The 24,002-nt window shown below is 32.6% G+C and overlaps 2 protein-coding genes across 5 annotated transcripts in view; one reads left to right on the forward strand and one right to left on the reverse strand.

Moving 5' to 3' along the window:
- Positions 1-3,722: 3,722 nt before the first annotated feature.
- On the reverse strand, positions 3,723-5,876 carry LOC123708996 (chromobox protein homolog 1-like). The gene is made up of 5 exons (XM_045660069.1): positions 5,690-5,876; positions 5,403-5,528; positions 5,052-5,298; positions 4,492-4,598; positions 3,723-4,035 (listed from the first exon to the last, which is right to left on the reverse strand). Exons 1-5 carry the CDS (start codon positions 5,780-5,782, stop codon positions 3,979-3,981), a joined length of 630 nt encoding a protein of 209 aa, XP_045516025.1. The 5' UTR covers positions 5,783-5,876; the 3' UTR covers positions 3,723-3,978.
- Positions 5,877-6,455: 579 nt separating this feature from the next.
- Positions 6,456-24,002, forward strand: part of LOC123708994 (nuclear factor of activated T-cells 5) — a 64,018-nt gene continuing 46,471 nt past the window's right edge. For 2 of the 4 annotated variants that reach the window (XM_045660064.1, XM_045660068.1), the window contains exon 1: positions 6,457-6,907. In XM_045660064.1, the coding sequence (XP_045516020.1) occupies positions 6,829-6,907 (79 nt within the window). In that variant the 5' untranslated portion in view covers positions 6,457-6,828. Of the gene's footprint in view, positions 6,908-24,002 lie in introns of all 4 variants that reach the window. The other 2 variants (XM_045660067.1, XM_045660065.1) reach the window with 2 other exon arrangements.

Below are 24,002 nucleotides of genomic sequence, written 5' to 3' on the forward strand. Positions count from 1 at the left end.
AATACCGGCACTAGTCCACCAAACGCTTACAAGTAACTTCTCTGAGGTTAATTTTCGCTTGGGGCAGGATTTGGCTGGCTGGCCAGGATCCAACCATTGCGCTGAGCGCTTCCGATTATCGTAAAGAATCCATTTTTCATCACAGGTAATGATTCGGTTTAAAATACCTTCATTATTGTGCCGGTTAAGTAATGTAACACAGCAGTCAACGCGCGTTTGCCGGTTTGCTTCAGTCAATTCGTGAGGTACCCACCTGTCAAGCTTTTTAATCTTCCCAATTTGCTTCAACAGTTTTATCACTAACACCGCTGCCTGCAGCTAACTCGGACGTGGTTTGCCATGGATCCGCTTCCACAATAGCCTTCAATACTTGATTATCAACTTGGGTCTCAGGCCGTCCACGGGGCTTGTTCTGCAGGTCGAAATTTCCAGAACGAAAACGTTGGATCCAAAAACGAACTGTGTTTTCTTTTGCAACATGACCGCCATACACATCATTCACCCTTCGAGTCGTTTCCGCAGCACTAGTGCCACGGCGGAACTCGTACTCGAAAATAATGCGATAATTTAAGTTTTCCATTTTGTAAAATGAGTGACGCAAACAGAAAAAAACAAATGAATGACGGTCATCGAAGCACAAATACATGAGTAACAGCTGTACAAATTTGAATTTGAAATTCCTAACCAAAGAGGAGGTATTTGAGGTCAAAGTGGCCAGTACGACAAAACGCCAATTTCATATGTAAGGACCTAATATATGTTAAAAATCTACACTATGTAGATTCCACGCGTTTAACCTATTAAACACCAAAAATACAATCAATCTCTCATAATTAAATCATAATACTGTTTGGGACATGGGAATTAGGCAGGTATCTCTGTATGTAATTATTTCGTGCTATTTGTATTTAAGACTTCACTTTTTTATTAATTTATTTATTGCATGCAATCATATACATTACTTGCATTTATTGAATGTTCTAAAAATTTAAGAATTATTCGTATTTTTCGCTCTATTCAAATGAAATATAATTCTTTAGTACTTAAGTATATAACGCACGCCCTCCGAAAGAAAAAGCCATGCAGACAAGTATTGAATTTACACCTTTATTATTACATGATTATAATGCATTAATTCAATTATTCAACCACTAAAGCTGAAACAATTCGAAAATTAAAGTTTTTACTAATTAATGTTTATTTAATTTATTCTTTAGAACAATTGTTTATTGCACTTATCTCTGATATATAGAAAAGACTTGGGAGTTAAATTGACTTACCGTATCCAACACGTTTTAAAAAATAGATTATCCCAAGATCTATTTAAATATTTGTGAAAACATTTCTTGAAATAAAAGAACTTTGCTAATGTTTATTATTTATTATACTTGACTTAATTTAGACTTATGTCCATTACAGAAACTTATTGAAACTGTGAAGGTGACGCGCTTTTTTAAATAGCTTAGCGTCAAAATACAACTGTAAACCGGCAATATAAAAGAAATGCAATCAACATAACCTGACGGCATTAGTCTTATTACGTTGGGAATAAAAAACATGTACCACTAATACTTAATTTATCTTAAGTAGTTATTAATTTATTATACAAAACACTACCATCATCTTTATGTTAACATATTTATGAGCAATGTTGGCCTAGTAGCTGCTGTGTGAAACTTTCATACCTGAGGTCGTAGGTTCTTACTCCGGCTATGCACTAATGGACTTCTTATTTATTTGCGCATTTAATACTATTTCGTACATGTACAAAACCATCAGGACTAAACCGGCATAAATTCGACGCGACGTCGTGTTTTAGGCACAGAAAGCTGATCACCTACTTCATATGAGAAAAAGAAATACTGAAATCTGAGACCTAGGCCTAGTAGTTCTAGAGCCACTGTTTTTATTTATATTTAATGATAATTAGTTGCACAGACGAAATAAGGACAAACTACCGTAGTGTTAGGGCAAAGTCAAATACTTATTGACAAACATTTAGTATGGAATAATAAAATCTAATTAATGTATTTATACAATCTTCCACCTTTATATTCGTAAATCCAAAAATAACATTATACGTCAAAACTTGGTTAAAAATTGACAATCACAATCCAATAAAAATTGGTTATGTCTGCACTAAACTTGCTACTTGTTTGCACATTCGACACAAATACGTCTAGAATTAAGATTCTACCTCTAGAACATGTATGTTCATAACCAACTAAAACGATTGTATTAGATGAAGGTTTTTACACAAAAAATAAGGCTTCTTAAGTATGTGTGTGTTACAAAGGGCATTTTACGAAACTATAAATCGAAGAAAAATAATTCTTTTAGCAGCGCTCAATTCGGTTAAAAAAGTTATCGCAATTCACAAAAAAAGTCGACTACCTTAACAAAAAACTACCGAAAGTATTAATTATGTATGTAAAAACAATTTAAGTGGACGCATTTTGCTAGTTTTTTGTAAAAAAAGAAGTCGTTAATTCTAGTTGTCAAATAATGTGATTGTGATGAAGTGATTTTTAAATTTAAACACAAGGCGGCGAAATAGTAATAATATAAAAAACAAGAAAAATCTTGCTCAAGCACGAGCACAGCGAAGGACCATGCTCAAGAAGTATCTGCCACATATAAGAGATGTCATTTATACAAGACAACTATGGCATAATACTATATATGTACAATATATTAATACATCACTTAGCTGCAAATCAAGCATGAATAATACTTACCTTGAAACAAACGGAAAAAGCATCGCTGCTTTTGAAGTGTCTTAACAAGCATTGATAATCATAGCATGTAGTACTATTCAGTGATGGTTTATTTTTTGTATGAGTTCGTTCATATATTAAGACCATTCAAAAGTCCATTAAAGACAATTTTCTCTTCTGAATAATCAAGATATTTCACTGATCAACAAATTAAAGCAAAACATGTAAAGTTGAGATTGACGATGAATGGGATTCTATTATAAGTACTGCAATCATGCTTTTGCAGATTCCCTTTTAGGCTAAGATGTTTCTAAGGTGACTCTTTTTGAAGATTAGAAAACCTGCCAAATAGTAAAAATTTATAAAGACAGTTTATTCATATAGAGTACAATTATCCTGGAGATTGGACAAGAACCCAAAACTATAAAACTTCCCAGTGAGTATTTTATGTAGCCTTTAGGTCTACCCAAACAGGGTTGCACAATCTTAAAATATTTATCTTAAAGTTAAGTGACCCTTTACAAACAACTTTCTATGACCAAATTATAGCAGTAAGAGCTAGAGCGTTTGACGCGCGTTGGTAGCATACACCGCGCTTTTCAGGCGCTCGACGAGTTATGTACACGCTCTAAGTAAAGGTAAATAAGTAACTGCAAGCTGTTGTAATTGTTAATGAAAACAAAACTAGTGGAGAAGAATAAAAAGACGTTGTTTAGATTAGCATTAATAATAATGGTCTTTTTACAAATACAGTATGTTTTGTTTTGTTACAAAAATCACTGAAGTTTTGTTTTTTACAAAAACAACATAACAAACCTTGAAATTGTAATTTACAAAATGATGGCTTGAGATTGATTATAAATTCTATATATCACAATTTTAGCTATATATCAAATAATAATATTTTGCATGAACATTTTTTTTTATATTTCCTAAATAAAGTAATGCTCAAAAGTTATATAGTTTTTGTAGAAAACCCTTTGGTTGTAGTGTAAGTTGAAAGAAAACTGTAAATAGCCTTTATTTAATTAGACTTGTATGCATAAAACTAAATTAAGTCACAAATTAAATAACTATTTACTATATAGTAACTCATATGGGTGAAGAATATTAAAACTTAGAAGTAGCTGAATAAACATCTATGATAGTCACTTTGGATAAGAGACTATAATACACAATGAGCACTATCACTTCACATTTACACTAAGTCACTTCACTGTGTGGCCAAAGTTTGAAGAGTCTAGCAGGCTTGAGCTGTCAGTCATTCAGACTCAGATGGATTATGCCAAGTCAATCTCTCCTCATAAAATGCAATAACCTGAGAAAAAAAACATTGTGTATCTCAATAACAACAACAATTTAGTCAGTAAAATCTTATAAGTTGAAAAGTTGATTAAATACACCAATCTCTAAACCTACTAGGTCAAACTGAAAATCTATTCTTTGTTTTGAGAAGTCTATTTCTTGACGAATGCATATATATGTCCTCCAGAATTTTGTATCTCAAAAACTACTAAACGAATCTTGAGAATAATGGACTGTTAGTAGAATTTACTACATGGTAATCAAAAAAGATCACCTTTAATATCTAATAATTTTGTGGAGAAACATATTTATACTAACATACAAACTTTTGAACACACACTTTGAAGTCTAAATATTATGTTATCATACTCAAATATACTTTGATTTGAAATATATCATACAGACCAAACTTTTTTTAACTCCAATGAAAAAAGAGAATACTGTAATGTATGAAAGGAATATTTCATACCTGCTGTGGACACTTGGTGTTGGCAACCTTGGCAGGAACTAGTTCAGCCTCATCAGAATCAGCCCATTTCACCAGGAACATCAGTTCACCAGTTGCATCAGATGCACCTGATATGAAAACAATAACTATATACCAATGGAAGGCTATGAAAATCAATTAATATTTGTTATCTACTATTAAAATTACTGACTACATATGGACATAGCACACACACATAAATCAACAAGATTTTCTTATTACATATTTTAATTCAAATATAGGCAGCAGTGTTTGTGACATAGGCACATGCTATCATGTCCATATAATATAAAATGATAAAGTACATACTTCTAATGTTAAGTTGAATATTTTTTTAAGTGAAATGACTTAGGGTAAAGAATGATGTACATGTAATGATGAAAGTCCTTTTCACCATTTTATCCAGATTTAATCAGCATACGGTCTTTTATACCAAAAATATATGTATAATTTGACAACTCTACACTATTAATTACTATAGCAATAATTGCCTATCTTTAATCCAGATGAATATTTGACCAGCAGTTAGATGTGTAACCCACCTATAATTTTTTCTGCTTTGAGTCCTCTGTCAAAGCCTGACTTGTTTTTCTCGTCCTTTTTTTCTTTTTTTGCTTCTTTAGTGTCTTCTACTGAAGATAAACTAGTTCTTCGTCCCTTAACACGATCTTTTTTTGTCTCTTTAGTCTCTTCCACTGAAGATACACTGGTTCCCCGCCCTTTACTACTTGTTTCTTCACTTGACTCATGTGTTCGCTTCTTGCTTCGCTCTTCTGTTTTTTTTGTTTTCTACATAATAAAAATATATTTAATTATAAATGCAATTCATTCTTTGACACCTAAAGCAGAGAAACATTTAAATAATAATTTATAATAAATATGTCTTAACTTACTTGAGCCTCTTTCTCTTTTCGACTATCTTCGAAAGCCCTAATCAGCTCTTCACAGTCTAAATTTTCTACTGGCTCCCAAGTGCTTTCTTCTTCTTTGTAACCCTTCCATTTCAAAAGATATTGGGTCTGTAAATGGTCACAAATTAGTTACAACAAACAAGTTATAAATAACAAATCAACTTTATTGTTTAATCTGTTTAATCGAGGAAAAATTCTGAAGTTTAGGTTCTTGGATATGTTGTTTAAGCCCGGCAAGAGCCAAGCGGCAACCAAAAAATTGTACAAACCTTGCCCTTAACGATCTTCTTGTTTAACACCTTTTCAACTACATATTCTTCTTCACTTGATGCATCAGTTTCTGCTTTTTTATCTTTTCCCATGGTAAAGGAAAGCTTAATAATTTCAAAAAGAAGGCAATAAGAATTCGTAAGAGTGTACGATAATTTCAAAATGGCGTATTAAACATATTTGACATTACATAGCGTTCACGGGTTGCCGCCACCGTGCCAATCACAGATTAATTATTAACAGTATAGTGTATACTAGTGTCACATGAAGTGTATGTATGATTAGAGACTAAATCAATAGTTTTGCTTGTAACTTGAAAACAACATTAGGTAATTTTTGCTTGTTAATAATTTTAATGTTGCGAAAATTAATATTGTTTAAGCAATGGATATATTATCACTGGTAAACTCTTAGCACAAAGCAACAGTATGGTACTACCATTAGGAACAGTGTCCAGTGTGAAATAACATACAGCACCGGTAATTTCATCACTGAATGGTGGGGTCGACTTGTTACCAAGAAAACCCTATAATGTTTAAAATACATAACTACACATTTAATTGATTTATCCATTGAATAAAATTTTGTCTAATTTAATATTACAAAATTATTTTTAATAAGATTGGCATTATATTTACATTTTGGTAACTTTAAATATCTAAATATTTAACTTTTTATTTTCATGTTCACATTTATGATACCCAGTGTGTCAAACCTAACATATCAATGTCATCTGTGAGTTTATTATTGTCTATGACAGCTGGTGTTTGAAAATCGCAGTTCTTATATTTTCTCGAATTCTCAGTTTATATCTGTTGACTGATTAGGAGTGTTGTATCAAGTGAACTCCGAAAATCGTGAAATTTAGACAATATTGTGAAGTGCAATCCAAAAACTGTATGTTAGTCGATAAAAAGTGTACCATTTTTGTGTTAATAAGTTACAATATTTTTAGCTTTAAAAAAAACTAGTTTTTGTGTCGATTTGGTAATAAATTGACGTTGACGTCAGTCGTGATCTAATTGGACCAATCGTTTAGTGTCACAGATTATGTTGTAAATGTGTGATAATAATAAAAATATAAACAATTGTTTTAAATCGGCTTTGAATGGGTACCACGTGAGTGCGTATTGAAAATATGCTATTGAAATGTACTGCAGACGGGAGACGTATCAAAGTGAACGGAGCGCCGGTCACTCAAGGGAATGTAGCGAGAGGTAGGTATCATAATATATGTACTATATATTATCAAGAGACATATATGCATTTTGTATAGACATTATTGCTTACATTATTACTAGTATTATTCTCTGTTTCATATATCTGATATATTTTACATTTCTACGCAATATAAAATTAGGCCAGTGATTTCTTAGACGCAACTGTTGCTCGTGGTTCGACACCTGTTGCTAAACATGGCATTATATCTCGCGCCACCGCTGACACCACAATGTATCTCAATTAAATCTATATTTTTGTCAGTACAGTTCTTTAATTTTTGCTCAGCATTATGTATAATCTGCGTGAAAAGATTAAGTAATATTTTTTGGTAACAGTATATATTTTATACTAAAGATTTTAATTCACCATTTTATATGCTGTCTATATTTATTTCCTACATATATATCTTTATTATATTACTTCACATAAGCTATCGATCTAATCTACCTTTCCTTCCTATACTAAACGTTGCTTGCCTTCCTATATGGCATAAAAAATTACGAGGGTTAAGTTCGGTGGCGGTTATTGGAAGGATGTTCAAATGTATGTTAAATGAAACTCTTTGTTTGAAGATGGATGTCAACTTATTACTTGGCTTATTTAAGGGATCTTAAATCTCAGTGACACTTCAATATAAGTGTAATCGACCTAATGGACACCATCGGAAACCAGAATGATATATTACAACTCATGAGTGTAGCAAAAACTAAACGGCACATTTATTTCTTAACTGACGTTTTACAATTTATAGGCTAAAATTGTACAATAATTGCTAACATTTGGTTTGCGCTTCTAAATAAAAACAAATATATAAATTTATACAGTGCAACCTTAATATAACGTACCTAAATATATTGACTTCCTTGATTTAACAAATTCTTCGTAATCCCCTTGACTTGTCCAACATTTACATATTATACATATACATAATAAGTCTGGCCATAAATAATGTTACATAAAAACTTCTTTTTTTTTTCAACTTTTTAATTATTTTGAATTTGGTACGTGTGCTGTGCTTATCATCGATACACAGGATATGCACTGAATAAATCTTTAGAATAAAAGCGAATAAGATCGATCAAAACGCACTCAGTCGAAATATCGTCTTTAACGATGAAAACATTTTTTCGATTGAAAAACTCTACAATAAGTTACATGAAAAGAAAGTGTACACTCACAGTTCTAAAGAAACTGCTCAAGTGGTCGGCAAGGTACCACGTGGTCATCAACCTGCGTCAGTGATGGTTTAGTGGGGCTTGTCTTTACAAGGAGTCACAAAACTACTTTTTTATAAAAAAAGGAATGAAAATTTCAGCCAAAGTGTATCAAAAACACTCTTGGATCATGTTGTGAAACTTCTCAGCAATACTTTTAAAAAATATAACGTGTACATTGCCTCAGGATTCTGCACCTGGTCACAAGGCACGACCTACTCAAGCCTGGCTTAAAACCAACGTTCCGGACTTTATAAGATCTGAAGATTGACTCTCATCTAGCCTAGACCTCAATTCTGTAGACTTCAAATTATGGTCAGCTTTAGAGGACATGGCCTGCACTAAACTACACGGTGATATTAAGTCTCTTAAAAAATCTTTGGAGCAAGCAGTGGCGAAATTTCCTTCAGGAGCAGTGCGTAAATCCATAGATTCGTGGCCAAACAGATTATAGACCTGTTTAAAAGCCAAAGATGGCCATTTCGAATTTTTTAGCCATTTTTTGTTGAGATTTTAATAAATATGATGGTATACATTTTAATAATATCACAGTACGTCATTAAAAAAATGCATTTTCATTTGTAACAGAACTTCTGGCTGGACTTGGTATATATATTGTAACCAAAATATTGTTATGTTCCATTACTTACCATAACAACTTTGTTTTAATCGTAAACGCAACCAATATGTTTACTAATGTTGGCATAAAACATTACCATATTTAGTACATAAAAAAATCTGAAAAATTATAATGACGTAAAATACTCAACTTATATGATAAATACGGCTTCTGATAGTCAAATCATTATCTAACAAAATCACTCTTAGTTACAAATTGCAATACCACTACCACAGCGGTCTAAAGTTCCGCACGGTCTTAAGAACATAGTCTCAGTCGCCTAATCTTAATATAATGTCATGTAGATAAAACAAATCCAAACAAATTACGAAATAATCAATAGTCGTTCTTATGTATTGTGCATATTCTTAGTTTCTGTTATTGGTCTTTTTAATGTAGGTAAAATCATTTTGTTATTAATAACCTGAAACAATTATTTTCGTCGGGAATCTTACATAGAACCAAGTTAATAAGAGACGATTCAAAACTATGTAAGGCAGAAAACCGCCTTTTGGGTTTGGGGTTTTAATGCTCTGCTAATCAACCACCTTTGCTCTAGCACTCCGCCCGGTACAAAGTAACCCTTGGCAGTTTACTGTTCACTGGTAAACCGTTTTTTTTCTGTAGACACTTGTTTAAAGAAACTAAGCGAAGCAAATTTAAAAATAAATTATTTTGGGCAGAATTGTATAGGAAGATAAGTGCCTCAATTTTGGCTTCACCAATACGTTTCAACTTCCAAATACTACATTCAGCGCTTTGCCTCTGAGCTGACAAATACTATTAAAAGATCGGATTAATTGCTTTAAAATATAACATATTTGTTTATTCCCGGGCCTCATTCATAATATTGGCAGATCAAAGGTTTTCATTTGATACAGTTTAAAGATCCGGTTAATGTACCTTGAAAATTTAATTGGACCACGCCAGAAATCGGAAAATAAATAAACAAATAGTTTGATGTGTAGGCTATTAATAATTTAGCGCGCGTCGTTCAAATATAATCTGTAAACACTTTGGCTTATTACTTTGTCTTACGTTTAATATTCGCCATGAAATAATATATTATAATGAAATCTTAGTATCGTATTTTTAACTCAGACATTTTTACGCCTGTTTAAAAATCCGCAATATACATATTAGTGATTTTATTTGGTTTTTTTTAATTTCAATCCTCCTCCGTTGAAATTTTTATAAAGAATTTGATGATTGCTAAATATTGACAACAAATATTTATTTGTGAGTTGTTCTCAAAAACCAATTAGTGACAAAATACTTCCTAAACATTAGTGATGTGGCAGCTAACTAGCTTAATAAGCCGTTCAATTAACAGCCTAGCCTTTTAACTAAACAGCCTAGCCTTTTAACTGAACGGCTTATTAAGCAAGTCGGTTGCGACAGTGACATATCTATTGACAAATTAAAAAAAACTGTACTCGTATTTTTTTGTTGGATTTAAAATACAACTAAAACCTTCGTTATTTAACAGTTAATATAGACATACAGCAACTTACAGAACTGTGGCTAAGCAAAAAGAGATTGACAGGTATCCACCGTTAGTTAAGCGATCACGTTATTCGAACTTTATTGCAAGGTATTGGTAATCTCCGACACACACCGAATTCCCTATAGTTCCTACATGATTTATATCAAGTTGAACAAGCAAACTAGATCCATTAGACATGTTTACAGTATAGCTTATCGCCGTTAGCGTGGATCAAGGGTCGCAACCGACTGTTTACATACGGTATAGCACGCGAGAATCATATGACACTACAAATGTCCTTCACCTCTCCAAATTGGGACAGTGACGTTTCATTTGTCAACCATAGCGTCTTAAATCATTCTCGCTCACTCACGCCGCTGGCTCTGCGACACAAAATGTGACTTGGCCTCTAAATAAAATTGCCAGAGCTCCCTGTCTTGTGCCACCTCCCGAAAATGTTGGCTTTCAGCTGCAGCAGATCCTCCACTGTACCAGGGCCGGCTTCGGTATGCTTTTTTTACTGCCCGATCATGGCCCTTGCGCTTAAGGTCTTCGTATTTTTCTTTAAATAAAACTGTAAAGCAATTTATTAACATAGTTTACCTAACTCGACGAGTGCTAAATCATGGTCGCTGCTTTAAACACTTTATGATGTTTTATTTTAATGTGTATTTCTCGCGTAAACGACAACATTGTATTATTTTAAATGGCTAAGGAGTTATAAATTCGCTTCATACTTTATTTTTTTTTTGTATGTTTTCCTTAGGTGTGTTAAGATTTTAATAATAAAATATAATATCTACTGAGTTTTAGGCGCGTCATAAAACAACTATTGAAACGGTCAATTTATTCATCAATATTAATATGGCACTAATATTGATGAAGTTATGAAATAAAACGGCGTAATTTACAGGTAGTAGTTCTTAATAATAAAATGTCAAGGTTTTTTTTAACTTTATATTACATATATAAAATTTATGTTTGTGAGCAGATATTAAACTGTCACTATGACGCGAAAATGTTATAATATCATTCTTTATTTGAGAATAAGAGATTTGAAATTAATAGCTTATTCTATACTGGCTGAGGTGATTACAACAACGTAGACATTTATGTTTGTTTCAATTCGAATTTCAAATGTTTAAATATTCTTTATTTTTTTAGATGTGAATGAAAGCAGCGCTTTTACTCGGTTAATCCCCATAGCAACACCGGGGGCAATCCATCCCGTGTGAATGAGTATGTTTTTGTAGCGTAGACGTAATAATGTAAAAACTATTCGAAATTGAATTCAAATACTTCCAAACGTTGTTATACCAAGTTACAGAGTACCGGCGCAGTTGGTCGGTTCTAAATATGTAGTACACGATTTACATTTTACTTAGTGTGGACCAAAGTACACATATTGAGTAAATATCAGTTATTGTTAAACCAATATTGCGTTATCTTATGAAAAGGGACGATTAATGCCATGAATGGAATGTGTGAATGGAGGCTGGCACAGAAAGTCTTTTGTTGTCGACGTGTTAAGGGTCCATTTTGTAGTAGAGGGGATAAAGGTACTGGTGTTGTTCTGAACAATTAACTTAGCTTTATTGACTTTAATTTTGTAAATGATATGCCTAGTTTTTCTAAGATATCTTGATAAATATTTACCGTGCCCACATTAGTAGGGAATGCTACGCGAGATTCCGATCCCGCGAGATCATGTGCCATTTTTCGACATCAATCCCGAGATCTCGTAGGATTAACGGGATGATTCGTTCGGGATCTCTTTCATGAACAAGTGTATCTCTGAGCATCGAAGAAATACAACGGCAGTGTTGCTATACTTTAAAATCCCTGTAATTATAAAGATGACATAAACAGTTGAAAGGTGCCAAAATATAATATTTAATGCAATCGTATGGAAAGACATTAAAAATATAATAAAACGATAACCTTTGCAAGTGGAGGCGCCACTGCTGGTAGTGAGGTTAACACCGCAACAAAAATTAAGATGAATTGCCTCTGTCAGTGATTTCAAATGATTTTAATTTACGTACCTACTGCTGTTATAAAACCAACACAACTTAAGGAGGAATTAGGCTTTGAGAGCAGCTATAAGTCCTTCCCTTGTTTCTGCGAGATTAGATAGAGATCACAATCTACAAGAGGATGGGGGACCTACCCCTAGAACTTTTACATTTTCGCTAATAATAGCTTACTCACGCCGGTGCTTTACCAGTATAGAGTCTGAGCAGGCATTTTTAGACATACATAGCGATTGATATAAGATGCCGCATATCAGACATCACTCTCGACTTTCTTATCTTCTTAACATGTTATTTCCAAAATCACTCCTAAATATCGAGAATATCTAGATAAAAGTAATTCTGTAAATAACTCTTTATTTCACCATTGTAAAGGCTTGTATCGAAATATCGAATGGATATGCTTAATCATAAATAATAGGTATAATACTTTTTATTTTAAATTATAAGGTATAATACATATCTTTATTATAATAAGACTCATAAATACATCTCGGCAGTTTTCATCGTTCGAAAACAACCCGAAATCTCCAAAATACTGAGATCTCGCGGAATGTATTGTGTAATTCCACGAGATCTTGAATTAACAATTGCAGCTCGACGTTGCATTCCTATGAATTATATGGGATATGAGATAATAAAATATTTATATAAACAAGTAAGTGAAAGTGATCAGCCTTCCTTGCGGCGAATCGAAGATGTGACCTTGAGACATGGTATCATTTGACCAGGAAATGCATCATGGCCGTAATATTCGAATTTCCAGGAAATTAAAAAGGAAAACCATTAAATAGTTGACGAAGCGATTTGGACTCGAACTCGCTCACCCAGCTCTACGATTAACTAAAGTAAAGTGGGTTCGATAAATATAAAGAAGGGGCAAACTCGAACTAAGCTTTTAAAATTAAAATTTAATTATTGTTATTGTTAACAATTATATAATAAATATCAACTAACTAATAATCAAACTATTGTGATATTGTGACGGCCTATTGAGCTATTTATATAACGCTTATTACGTCCTCATCACGATTTCAACTAACTTTAAATAATAGGCCTTTGTGCCACAGTTAGCACCTTATGTAACTAGTTAAATACATACCGTGCGATATACATAGCATTTCGTTGAACTATGTATTATAAAAAAATATCCGCTTTCGGAGTTTACTCGTTATCTATACTGAAATGAGTAGGACTGTTCGAAGTCGGGACGGGTCGGTCACAAATTAATTAATTTATATTTTGAGTTTAAACAAAAATGTTTTAAATGCGTGTTTATGAAATAATGGTGTTAGCAAGTTCACCTTCTGAAAGCAGATTTTGCCGCGTACCACCACTATGTGGAACCAGCTGCCTTCTGAAGTATTTCCGAATCAATTCGACTTAAGGTCCTTCAAGAAAAAAGCGTACCAAGTCCGGCAACGCACTCGAGAGCTCTCTAGTATTGAGAATGTCCATGGGCGGCGGTATCACTTAACATCAGGTGAGCCTCCTGCCCGTTTGCCCTCTGTTCTATAAAAAAAACAGTATATATCGGATATCTGGCTTATTAAAATGTTCTTTTGCGGATATTTTGCCGTTTGCGTATATTCCTCCAGCACTCTTTTGTTTATACAATTCATACATATTGCCACACAATAGTGTTAGGTACCTCTAAAGAATTTTAATATATTACTGTTAGTAATAAAAATTGGGGAAATTTATTTATTTTTGCAAACAGTAGTTACGTCACAGTAGCAGTACAGTTACAATTGTACTACAGTAGTATATGGTACAACGCAACACTGGTAACTTTGATTCCGCTAAAACGTTAAACGTTGCACTATCTTTTAAGAAAAATCGTTACCATAATTTTTTATGCTGATATAAAAAATATGATGTAATTCTAACGATACAATTCGTGCAATCATTTTATATTATATATCATGTATTGATTGGAACGTGATTATAAGTATGGTTGAAGATTATTGTTACTGATAACGTAGTCACCGAGTACAATAAAGCGACATGGCAACATCATATTTATGCCTTAAACGTTTCTGTTTGTCAACTATTGTAGAAACCTTATAGAACTTATATATTAAGGGAGCATTTGAAACCATCACTAACCGAATAAATTATTTAGGCTGTTATCTTAATGTCAAATGGTTATCTGTTGATTTAGCAATCTCAATGACCATGACTTGCTAAGAATTCGAAACATTAAATTACGTAAATAAAAAAAAATCGCGTTTATATCTTTTAAATAACGTTACCGACTAATATTTCATAGTATTAGCGCGTTTAACCAATTCAAAAGGGCATTAAAGAGACATAACCGAATGAGCCTTGTAGACTAAAATTGGGACGGCTGTTGGCGACGAATATCTCGTTCGTATATACATATTAAATTTCTCATGTAAATAAAATACATTTTTTGTAGTTAGAAATAAAGTTCTTTATACATTGTAGTAATTATTTGCGTAAGCCAAAGACAGTATTTAAGACACGCCTACTTTAGTTCATCTTCGAACAATAATTGTATTACCATTGTCTACGTAGGTTATCTATAAAAATACAGTATTCGCTTGACAATAATGAAATTATTCCAAGTCTATTAAAATAAAAATTATTTTGTTTTATTATCTTGGTTCTTTTAATATGTATGATAGAATAAAATATAACTCAAATTCGTTAAAGTCAATGAATATAATTATTTTTAGCTTGATAGACGCTCTAAATACCAATGTTACAGACACAATATTATCTTAACGCTGTTTGTCAGTTCTATTTTAAATTAATAAATTTTTTCGGCGGCAAATAACCGTGATATCAGTAGAGTATTGCTTTAAAGCGTTATAAGTTGCCGCGCTTATATTACACAGAACATTGTTTTAGGCGTCTCACAAAGTTCAAAAGAGCTGTGTTGGCCTAGTGACTTCAACATGCACCTCTCATGCCTGGGGTCATAGTTTCAATCCTTGGCTGGACTATATGTCTACTTGCGCATTTACGACTCGCTAGTACGGTGAAGGAAACAGACTTTCTTTAGACTTAAAAAGTCGACAGTGTGTGTCAGGCACAGATGATTGATCATGTACTTGCCTAATAGAAATTATCACGGAACACATACATATTTCCGAGGCCGTTTAAAGGTTGTATCGCCATTGGTATATCACACAGACGATCAATATCTGTATTATGTATACTTGTAAAATGCAAAATTGTGAATAGGTTAATAAACTTATTTAACGAAAAAGAACCGTAGTAAAAAATATGGCTAACAAAGTCTTTAGTCGGAGACATGCCACTCACAATATTTTAAATCATTGGTCTTATTGACCGAGAGTGGTCTTTCAATTGTGCAACTTCAATAACGGATACGCCTAATTGCCGATTCAGATCTATTGTAGTCATTCATTCAATCATAACTTGTGATACACTGCAAACATATATGCGTATAATATTCTATTTGAGCAGCTCAAATTGCGATAGAGCGGTAGAATGCTTTTATTACCAAATTCCTCAAGATGCAGAACCAGAAGTTATTAATTATTATTGCTCAAACATTATTTATACAAACTAAAAATATAAGAGGGTTCCTTTGTGTCTAAACCACACCACTGTACAAATTACTTTTGTTCGAAACTACACACTTAAGAAAAAGATATTGATACAAATCATGAATTTGTAAGCCCAACAAATACATCCCAGTCTGCAAAAAGTACCTATTGAAATAAAACTGCAATTTTCAGAATTTACGTCCTGGAACTGAACAATAAACAATTGAAAATAGCCGTCATGTCGGCATTTTCAATATTTTGGAATAAATATAGGCTTTGTCACACAGGTTAAAAGACACTTGAAAAAGAAAGTAAAGTTTCATTATAATTATACTTTATAAATGTAATAATTATGTAAAGTTCAGAATTTAAAATATTGTTATATGGATTATACTCATATTCAGGTATAATGGAATATTCTAATGTTCAAATAATAGGTTAGGGAAAAAGTTTGTTCGCATTTTTTAAAGAAAATTCACAACATTTTAATATAGTTTATTTACAATTAACTAAAGTATGCAGGTAACATTTTATTCAATAACTTTTTGCCATCTAGTAGGTAGAGACCTGATCCCATTGCTATAGAAATTTTGGGGCTTCTGATCAATATAACGAGACAATTGTTTTTGGCTGTCCTCTCGTGATGTTAACCTTTTTAACCTCGTTAACCTAAAGCATTCTGAAGAGACCGAAACAGGTGGAAATCTGAAGGTGCAAGGTCAGGACTATACGTCGGATGCATTAACTAACCAGCCAAGCTCTCTTATTTTTGCTGACTGGCTAAAGATGTGTGAGGTCTAGCGTTACCATGATGAAAAACCACAACACTTCTGTTCATTTATTGGCCGCTTTCTCTCAACTTCTTGATTTAATCTTATCAATTGTTCGCAGTAGACTTCAGAATCGATGGTCCTGCCTGGTCGTAACAGCTCATAATGAATAATGCCATTCCAATATCCACACACACAGTATCACCTTGTTGCGAAGCAACCCGGGTTTCGCCACAATATGTGAAGCCTGACCGGCATTTGGCCTCGACCTTTCTCGCACGTTCTTGTCGTACGTGATCCACTTTTCATCACCAGTTATCAGCTTCTTCAAAAAATGGTTCGATTTCATTACGTAGTAATAAAGAATCACAAATGAGTAAACGGTTCATTAGGTTTCTTTCACTGAGCTCGTGAGGTACCTAAATATCGACCTTTTTTGTGTACCCCGTTTTTTACAAATGCGCCAAAACTGTTTTGTGGTCATTCCCAGTTTTTCAGCTACGTAACTACTGATATGCCGATCTCACTCCACTTTTTCAAAAATGGCATCCGTTTGTCCGTAATAGGGCGGCCAGAGCGACGTGCATCTTTGACATCAAAATTTCTGGATTGAAAACGCTTAAACCAAATTTGTGCTACTCTCACAGACACTGCACTAGTGCAGGACTAGTGCACTAGTGCAGTAGGACCTAGGTCCATAAACATTATGCACTTCTTGTACTTTACCCACTGTAAGCGTGTCTTTTTTTTGTTGTTCCAAATTAGGGTTGCTTGGAAGAATTCCCTAGTTAGCGATAAGGTCGCCCGATGCCTAATAACTTATGTAACCTGCTTTTTTATATCTATGTCTTTGTATAAGGTAACGAAGTGTAAATAAATAAATACAATCTTCGGCGCCTTAAGCTTAAGTAATGAAACAAGTGAATTGATTTTCACAAACTTGTATCCAACTAACTAGTCATGAACGACGCATCACTTCGTCTAATTTCGCTAATGATTTATTTTCAGCCAGGAATGCGGACGAAATCTTGTCAACGCTGCCTTAGCAGTTTTCTATCTCGCCCTTTCTCTTACAGTCCATTTTATTATGAGTGTAAGCGAGAAGCATATAGTTCTGCCAATATGATGCTTGTGCGCAATCAGCCTTGACCTTGTAGTAGAGCTATCGCCGTACGTAGTCGAACAGTTTGCAATGTTGATGTGTTCGTTGTTGAAAAAACTAATGTTAATCGGGGCTATAAATTAAAATATGGTTAAACTTTTGATGGGCCGAGAGCATAAATTTATGATTTCAACCGCGCGTCTTCCTCCGCCCGCTTTAGTGACAAACGCAATAACCCCGCGCAACGGCCGCGTATCTATAGCACGTACTTAGGGCATTTTGAACAGTGCGTAGTATATATGCAATTCAATGAGATAAAATATTAATATGTATTTTACTTAACCAGATTAACCACGTGGAAAGAAAAGAGCCTCGTACCAAAGAGCACGACGTATGCAAACCTGCTTACCTGTAATTGACATAGCCGAAAATTATCTATACTAGTAGATATTATAAAAACTTAAAGCTAATATTTTTTAGTTTGTTTGTAAGAGTAATCTTTATAACTACTAAACCGATTCTAAAAAATATTTCAATAATGATGACACTGTCTCAATGTTTTTTTATATATGCTAGCAAAATTGTGCAAAGTTCACTGTAAATAAAAACTCTGTTTAGTTTTCATATACTACATATTTTATGGAATCTTTTTTTAAACTGAATAATTACGTATTCTATATTCTTACTAATATTATGAATGCGAAAGTGTTAAGTTTACTTTCTGGGAATAGTTTTTATTTTACTCGTGGTAGTTTATTATATAACGCTGGCGCTCAGAAGCATAGTATTCTTGTCGCGATGGACGAGTAAACAAACGAGTGCCTGAAGTTCGCGTGAGATGAGACGGACGATAGTGTTTTGTTCGCGGAACAAAAATGAATTAAACGCCAAATGCTTTTTATTTAAATAACTCATAAAATAAAATATTTCATAAAATCGCAAGTAACAGCTCGCGGCCAAACTAATGTGTTGTATTTTTTTACTGCATAATATCGTAAAATCATAGCGAGGGTGATTGAATAAAAACGAAATTAGGCAAAAGTTAGAGGTGACTTTGGCATTTTTTGTTTCGAGTTAGAGTTAACCATTGAAATTATAGTGAAGGAACAGTACATATTTATTGTTTTTCATTAAAACATCACATACTTAGATGAAATCAAATCTACAATGGGTGATTTTGGTTATAGCCGGCTCTTCAACTCTTCAACGGCCGTTTTATCTCAATGAAGAGCTTTTCTCCAAACGCGTAAGTTATACATGTAGAGCTCTCTTTAAATCGATATCATTAAACTTTCATACAAACATATATTTAAAGATCTTATTCTCTACGTTAAACGTATTTAAATGCATTAAATAATGTGTACTTAATGTTATAATCTTTTAAACGAATATATGTGTATATCACCTCTTTTTTAATTAGGTAGATACCTATAGCCCATATGTATGTTTATTTACCTAATTAGACCACTTAAGTTGCTCATACGCAATCCGTTTCACAGTAATGACGCGTTCTCATTTTCATTGAATATTTATGTTTCTATAGAACTGACGTTTATGTGTTTATCTAAACCAATAACTGATAATTAACGTATAGTTTGGATTAGTAATCTTAATATGAAAAGATAATACCTACCGTAGCAGTATTGCGTCTTTAAAATATTAGCTTTTTGTTTGTCAGACAAACTTGACTATTTAGTGACGTGGTTTTTATTTAATATTTTCAATATGTATTTTATAAGGAAATTAGATATAAATTCGTATTTTTTTTGGCTATTAGTATTAGGTTTTGTTTGATGAGATTTGATTTGAGTTTAGATGAAAATACCGTTTGATTTAAGGTAAGGAAATAACTAAAGCAACTTCATACTTTAATATTTTTTTTTGTTCAAACAATTTAAGTCTGAATTTTATATGTAAACATTTTACGAAGTCGGGACAAACAGAAGTTACATCATCGACCTTGTAATTTATGTAACGTAATACGAATATTTCGGTTTTTCATAATTTTTTATTCTTACATGAAATTACTTATGCGCTGATAAGGTGTCTAATTATCAGACATTGTTCCAACTAATTCAAATATGTCGTGCGCATGATACGTACGATTATTAGATATTGCGATGGAGCTAAGGTGTTAAAGCTTTGCAGAATTATAATTTTTTTTACCCCTAAAAGTCAAATTGAAATTATGCTATTATTACAGAGGCTTTATAGGTACATTTTTTTTGAAGAGGATGAGTTTTTGACTGAAACTTGTTTATCGGCTTTGAAAAAAAAATCGGTTACGCGTCACATTTTTTGGTTACGGGCCATCTTATTCTTGTCTACCACGGTTGATTCGAAGAGTACTTTCTCCAGCGGAATAGGGATAGCATATCGTTTATCAATGATAGTAATTATTCTATTACAATTATTGAAAATCTGTAATAATCTTAATAGTAATAAGGTAAAATGAAATAATTGTATTATTTGAATTCATGTCAATGATAATAAAAGCCTTTTGTTAAACTTTATCTAATTTAACTTTATTTAACTAATCTGAAAAGTTGCATACAGTAGATCATATTTTGAAAAATAAGATCATAAAGAAGTTTCACTTACGTGTGTATACTAGTACACGCACACATTTTTTTTTATAATGACATATTTTTTTTATCATACTTGCCGAATCTACCAGCCTGGTTTTAAGCAGAACAGTTAAGACGAGTTATTTTACTTTTAAGTACAAACAGTATAGCCTTGATATATAATATAATCTTTTCATAAATGACGATTTCATTATAATTACGTATATATTTGATAAACAAAATTAATTGTGATTTGGAAAGCCTTGAAAGGTTGATGACCTTTTTTAGCGCAACATAATTATGAATTCTCTTACTCCAAGCAAGTTTTGCAAAATCTTGGTCAATAAAAATTGAATTGAAATCGGTTCAGCCGAGATTTATTACAACTATGCGCATGACTACGTCTTCAGAGAATTAACCCTAAGGGACTTAAATAATTATTAGTATTGTGATCGACATTAATGATGCCCAGAGCAAAAAATAATATAAATTCGGCACAACACATTAGTGTGTTCAAAAGATAAGGAATTCGTCCTAGACAACATAGATCAGCTTAATAATTCTTCGTCGTTAGAGGTCAGTTACACCACATTATATATTCAAGTTTCTAAAGCCATGTTGAGTTAATTCCTATTTCCGCTTCGTTGAGATACCAACTGCCTATTAAAATTCATATAAGAAGAATTTAAATTGAGTTTTTAGTTTTATTTTTATCGCTTGGCTTTTAATTTGTCATTGATAGATATTGTACAATTGAAATTTAATACAGTTTTTATTAGTATGCAAAATTGTAAATGTTTAATTTATTATGATAATTTTATTTTAACCCTCTTATTGGTAATGACAAATTAGTATTTTATTATATATTTCGCATCTTTCAGTCAAATTGTGTTTACATTGTGATGACTAAGAGACACATTAGTTCTGCGTGGAATTAAACTGATTTATTTTTAATCAAATAACTATATAACCCCGTTATTTAAATATACTTTACAGTCTATCAACGAAAGAATATTGGACAAACTTTCATAATATTCACATAGCCTATTACTGCTATTCTAAGGATGTAAATTTTTTACTGGTCATGTCTACAATCAATTTGGGTAATCCATACTAAATTCTCACTATATAGATAATTTACTAAGAATATTGTGCGAGCTAAGTCTTCATAATTTTGCTAGGACCGTTTTTCTTAGCGCAGCGATTGCCTAAATCATCGTAAATACGCCCCAAAATTAGCCAGTAGGTGGCACTCTTTAGCAAAAAAAATCAATTTTTATTTAAGTAACAAATGTATTCTTATGAACGTCAATAAAGAAACACATATTAGATGCTTGTAATTATGCATTTATTGCCAATTCTCAAATCAAGGGCGTAGAACGAACGGAGTTTTTTGTAGCGCTTTTAGCAGAGACTTCTTTTGGTGTTTGATTAATTATAGAGTGAGATTAATATGAGCTATAACTTTAAGCACCACCCACTATTCTACGCTTATATTATTATATAAATTAAATTTCCCAACATCGTATTCAACTGGCAAAACACTTTCACTAGATTATAATATTTGATTTTAGCATAAATAGACAAATGGCATCTTTGTATTTAATTACATGTGTTACATACATTATATTAGATACGCTATGGGCGTTTCTAAATATATTATCAATCATATCCGTTATCAGTAACAAGTAGTACAATATGATAAAGGCGTTACTGATAGTAATGTGAGGTATTTTTAGTTTTATTCAATGTAAGACAAAGTGTGAATTGTATTCGGTCTTTTATCGCCATATGTGATCGATTCAACGGTTTTGGCGAGACTAGAAAGACAGATTTCAGGAAAAACAGCGCTTTTACTGAATCAATTCGGTGTAGATAGAACTTTGCAAGTTCGGCTACTACTACTTTTGACCGACCTTAAAATCGAAAACAGTACCTAACAGTAGAAACTCTTCAAGTCTAAACTCGATAAGTTGAAACTCGAAAAGATGTTTTGTTCCCTTCCCTTCAAGTTCCCCTAACCCCTAACCTAACCTCCGTAGCTCAAAATCTCAACCCTCTATTAGTCGAAATAATCAGTGAGCAAGCTGTTTTACATATAGTCCTTCCATAACTTCAAAAATTAAACTGGACCTCTGTATCTCGAACATAGCAATGTTTTATTTTAAGAAAGAAATAAAATATAGTCATTGACTTCATTAATAAAATATGTTTGTTACCTCAGTAACTTTATATATTTCACCTCGCTAGTTAGAATAAATCTTAACCAAATCAAACTCTGCGTAAGTCAACATCCACCATAATTAGAAAACTCTAGAACTCGATTGGCACCTCCCTTGATGTTCGAGTTATAGAGGTTCTACTGTATATAAATTGACGCGGATTTTTTTTTAGTATATGTGGAAACATGTGACTTTCACCTCTAATATTCTAGTATAAGACGTAAGGAATTGTAAATTGAATTGAAATGTTATTAAAAAGCCTGTTAGTATTTTGTAAAACGATGCCAAATAAGGAACTACGTCAATACTGGGTAAGATATATCATTTCACAATAATATGGTAACTATAGTTATGAGAACAGGCTCATAACAGTCATACTTGTTTTATATGTCAGTATAAACACGTACACTTAATACATCTTTGCATCTGTTGATTATCAACCCTACCTTGCCTACAAAGATGAAATGATCAAGTTCGTAACAAAATCTCAGGGTTATACGCTATATGAGGTCAAACACTAAGCCACTAAGGCGGTTGAAATATTTTAAATACGTTACAACAAATGTATCTGATTTTTCATTTCACTACACTGATTCACTTATTAAATTAAAGCTTCAACGGATTACGAATAATGCAAATAAGCACTAAGGTTTTTAAAAGAACTATGTGAAAATTGGGAGTCGTAGTGGGAACGTTCAACTTCAAATTAAGTTTTTCTTATTGTAAATATGTATCTACCTACATACATCTAAAAATATCCATAAAGATAAGAAGGCACGCGCTCGACATTGTAGTGTGTATTATAGATACTACTATCTGACATTTACAAAGTATGAGACTCGTCTTCACCTTGTCAGTCCTCCTTGACGCTGCTGAAGTTAGTAAAGAATAAGAAATTAGCGGACCTACCAGAGGGACACAATTAGAGAAATTATTGTAGTGTAGTATTGTAATAATAATTTCAAGACTTAAAAATTATAAAACTTATACTAACACAACTAATACGTATATTAAAGAATGAAAACTAAGCAATTGTTGTATGGATTAAAGAATAATAAAAATAATAATTTTTAAGTTCTTCGCTAGCCTAAAAGCTTACGCACAGCAATTAGCTTTTACATAAACACTTTGTCGCTTACAATCTCTATCCCATCTTAAAAGTTAGGGTTTATATTGGAAATTTTATCTCGTAATAATGGTACCTATTGCCAATCGAAAACGATTCAGGCTTAAAAAATCATTTTAAGCGTAGTAAAGAGAAACATGAAGTAAGAAGGTTACAGTCTAGAATTACAGAGTGTAAGATGCCTAGGTGAGACGTTAAGAAGACGATATAAAAAGGTTATCTGGGGTAGAACGTTACAAAATAGCAGAAGAGCAGAACAACAAGTGTCGCCATTTGGTGGTGGCTTTTATCGAGAGAAATATTAGTTGTAAATAATGTATAAAATAATAAAAAAAACTCTTCTTCACAATTTTTTAAAGTTTTATTTAATTATTTTAAGAAAACGTAAAGTGTATGTCTTAAAATAAAAC

Source organism: Pieris brassicae, chromosome 4 (genome assembly GCF_905147105.1).
Source record: "Pieris brassicae chromosome 4, ilPieBrab1.1, whole genome shotgun sequence".
Lineage (NCBI taxonomy): Eukaryota > Metazoa > Arthropoda > Insecta > Lepidoptera > Pieridae > Pieris > Pieris brassicae.

Bases quoted from the DNA above. Each gene is read 5' to 3' on its own strand.
- LOC123708996 (XM_045660069.1), bottom strand. From the start codon at position 5,782: ATGGGAAAAGATAAAAAAGCAGAAACTGATGCATCAAGTGAAGAAGAA. The intron at 5,529-5,689 runs GTTTGTACAATT...GACCATTTACAG, and splicing joins AGAAGATCGTTAAGGGCAAG to ACCCAATATCTTTTGAAATG. The intron at 5,299-5,402 runs GTAAGTTAAGAC...TTTATTATGTAG, and splicing joins GAAAAGAGAAAGAGGCTCAA to AAAACAAAAAAAACAGAAGA.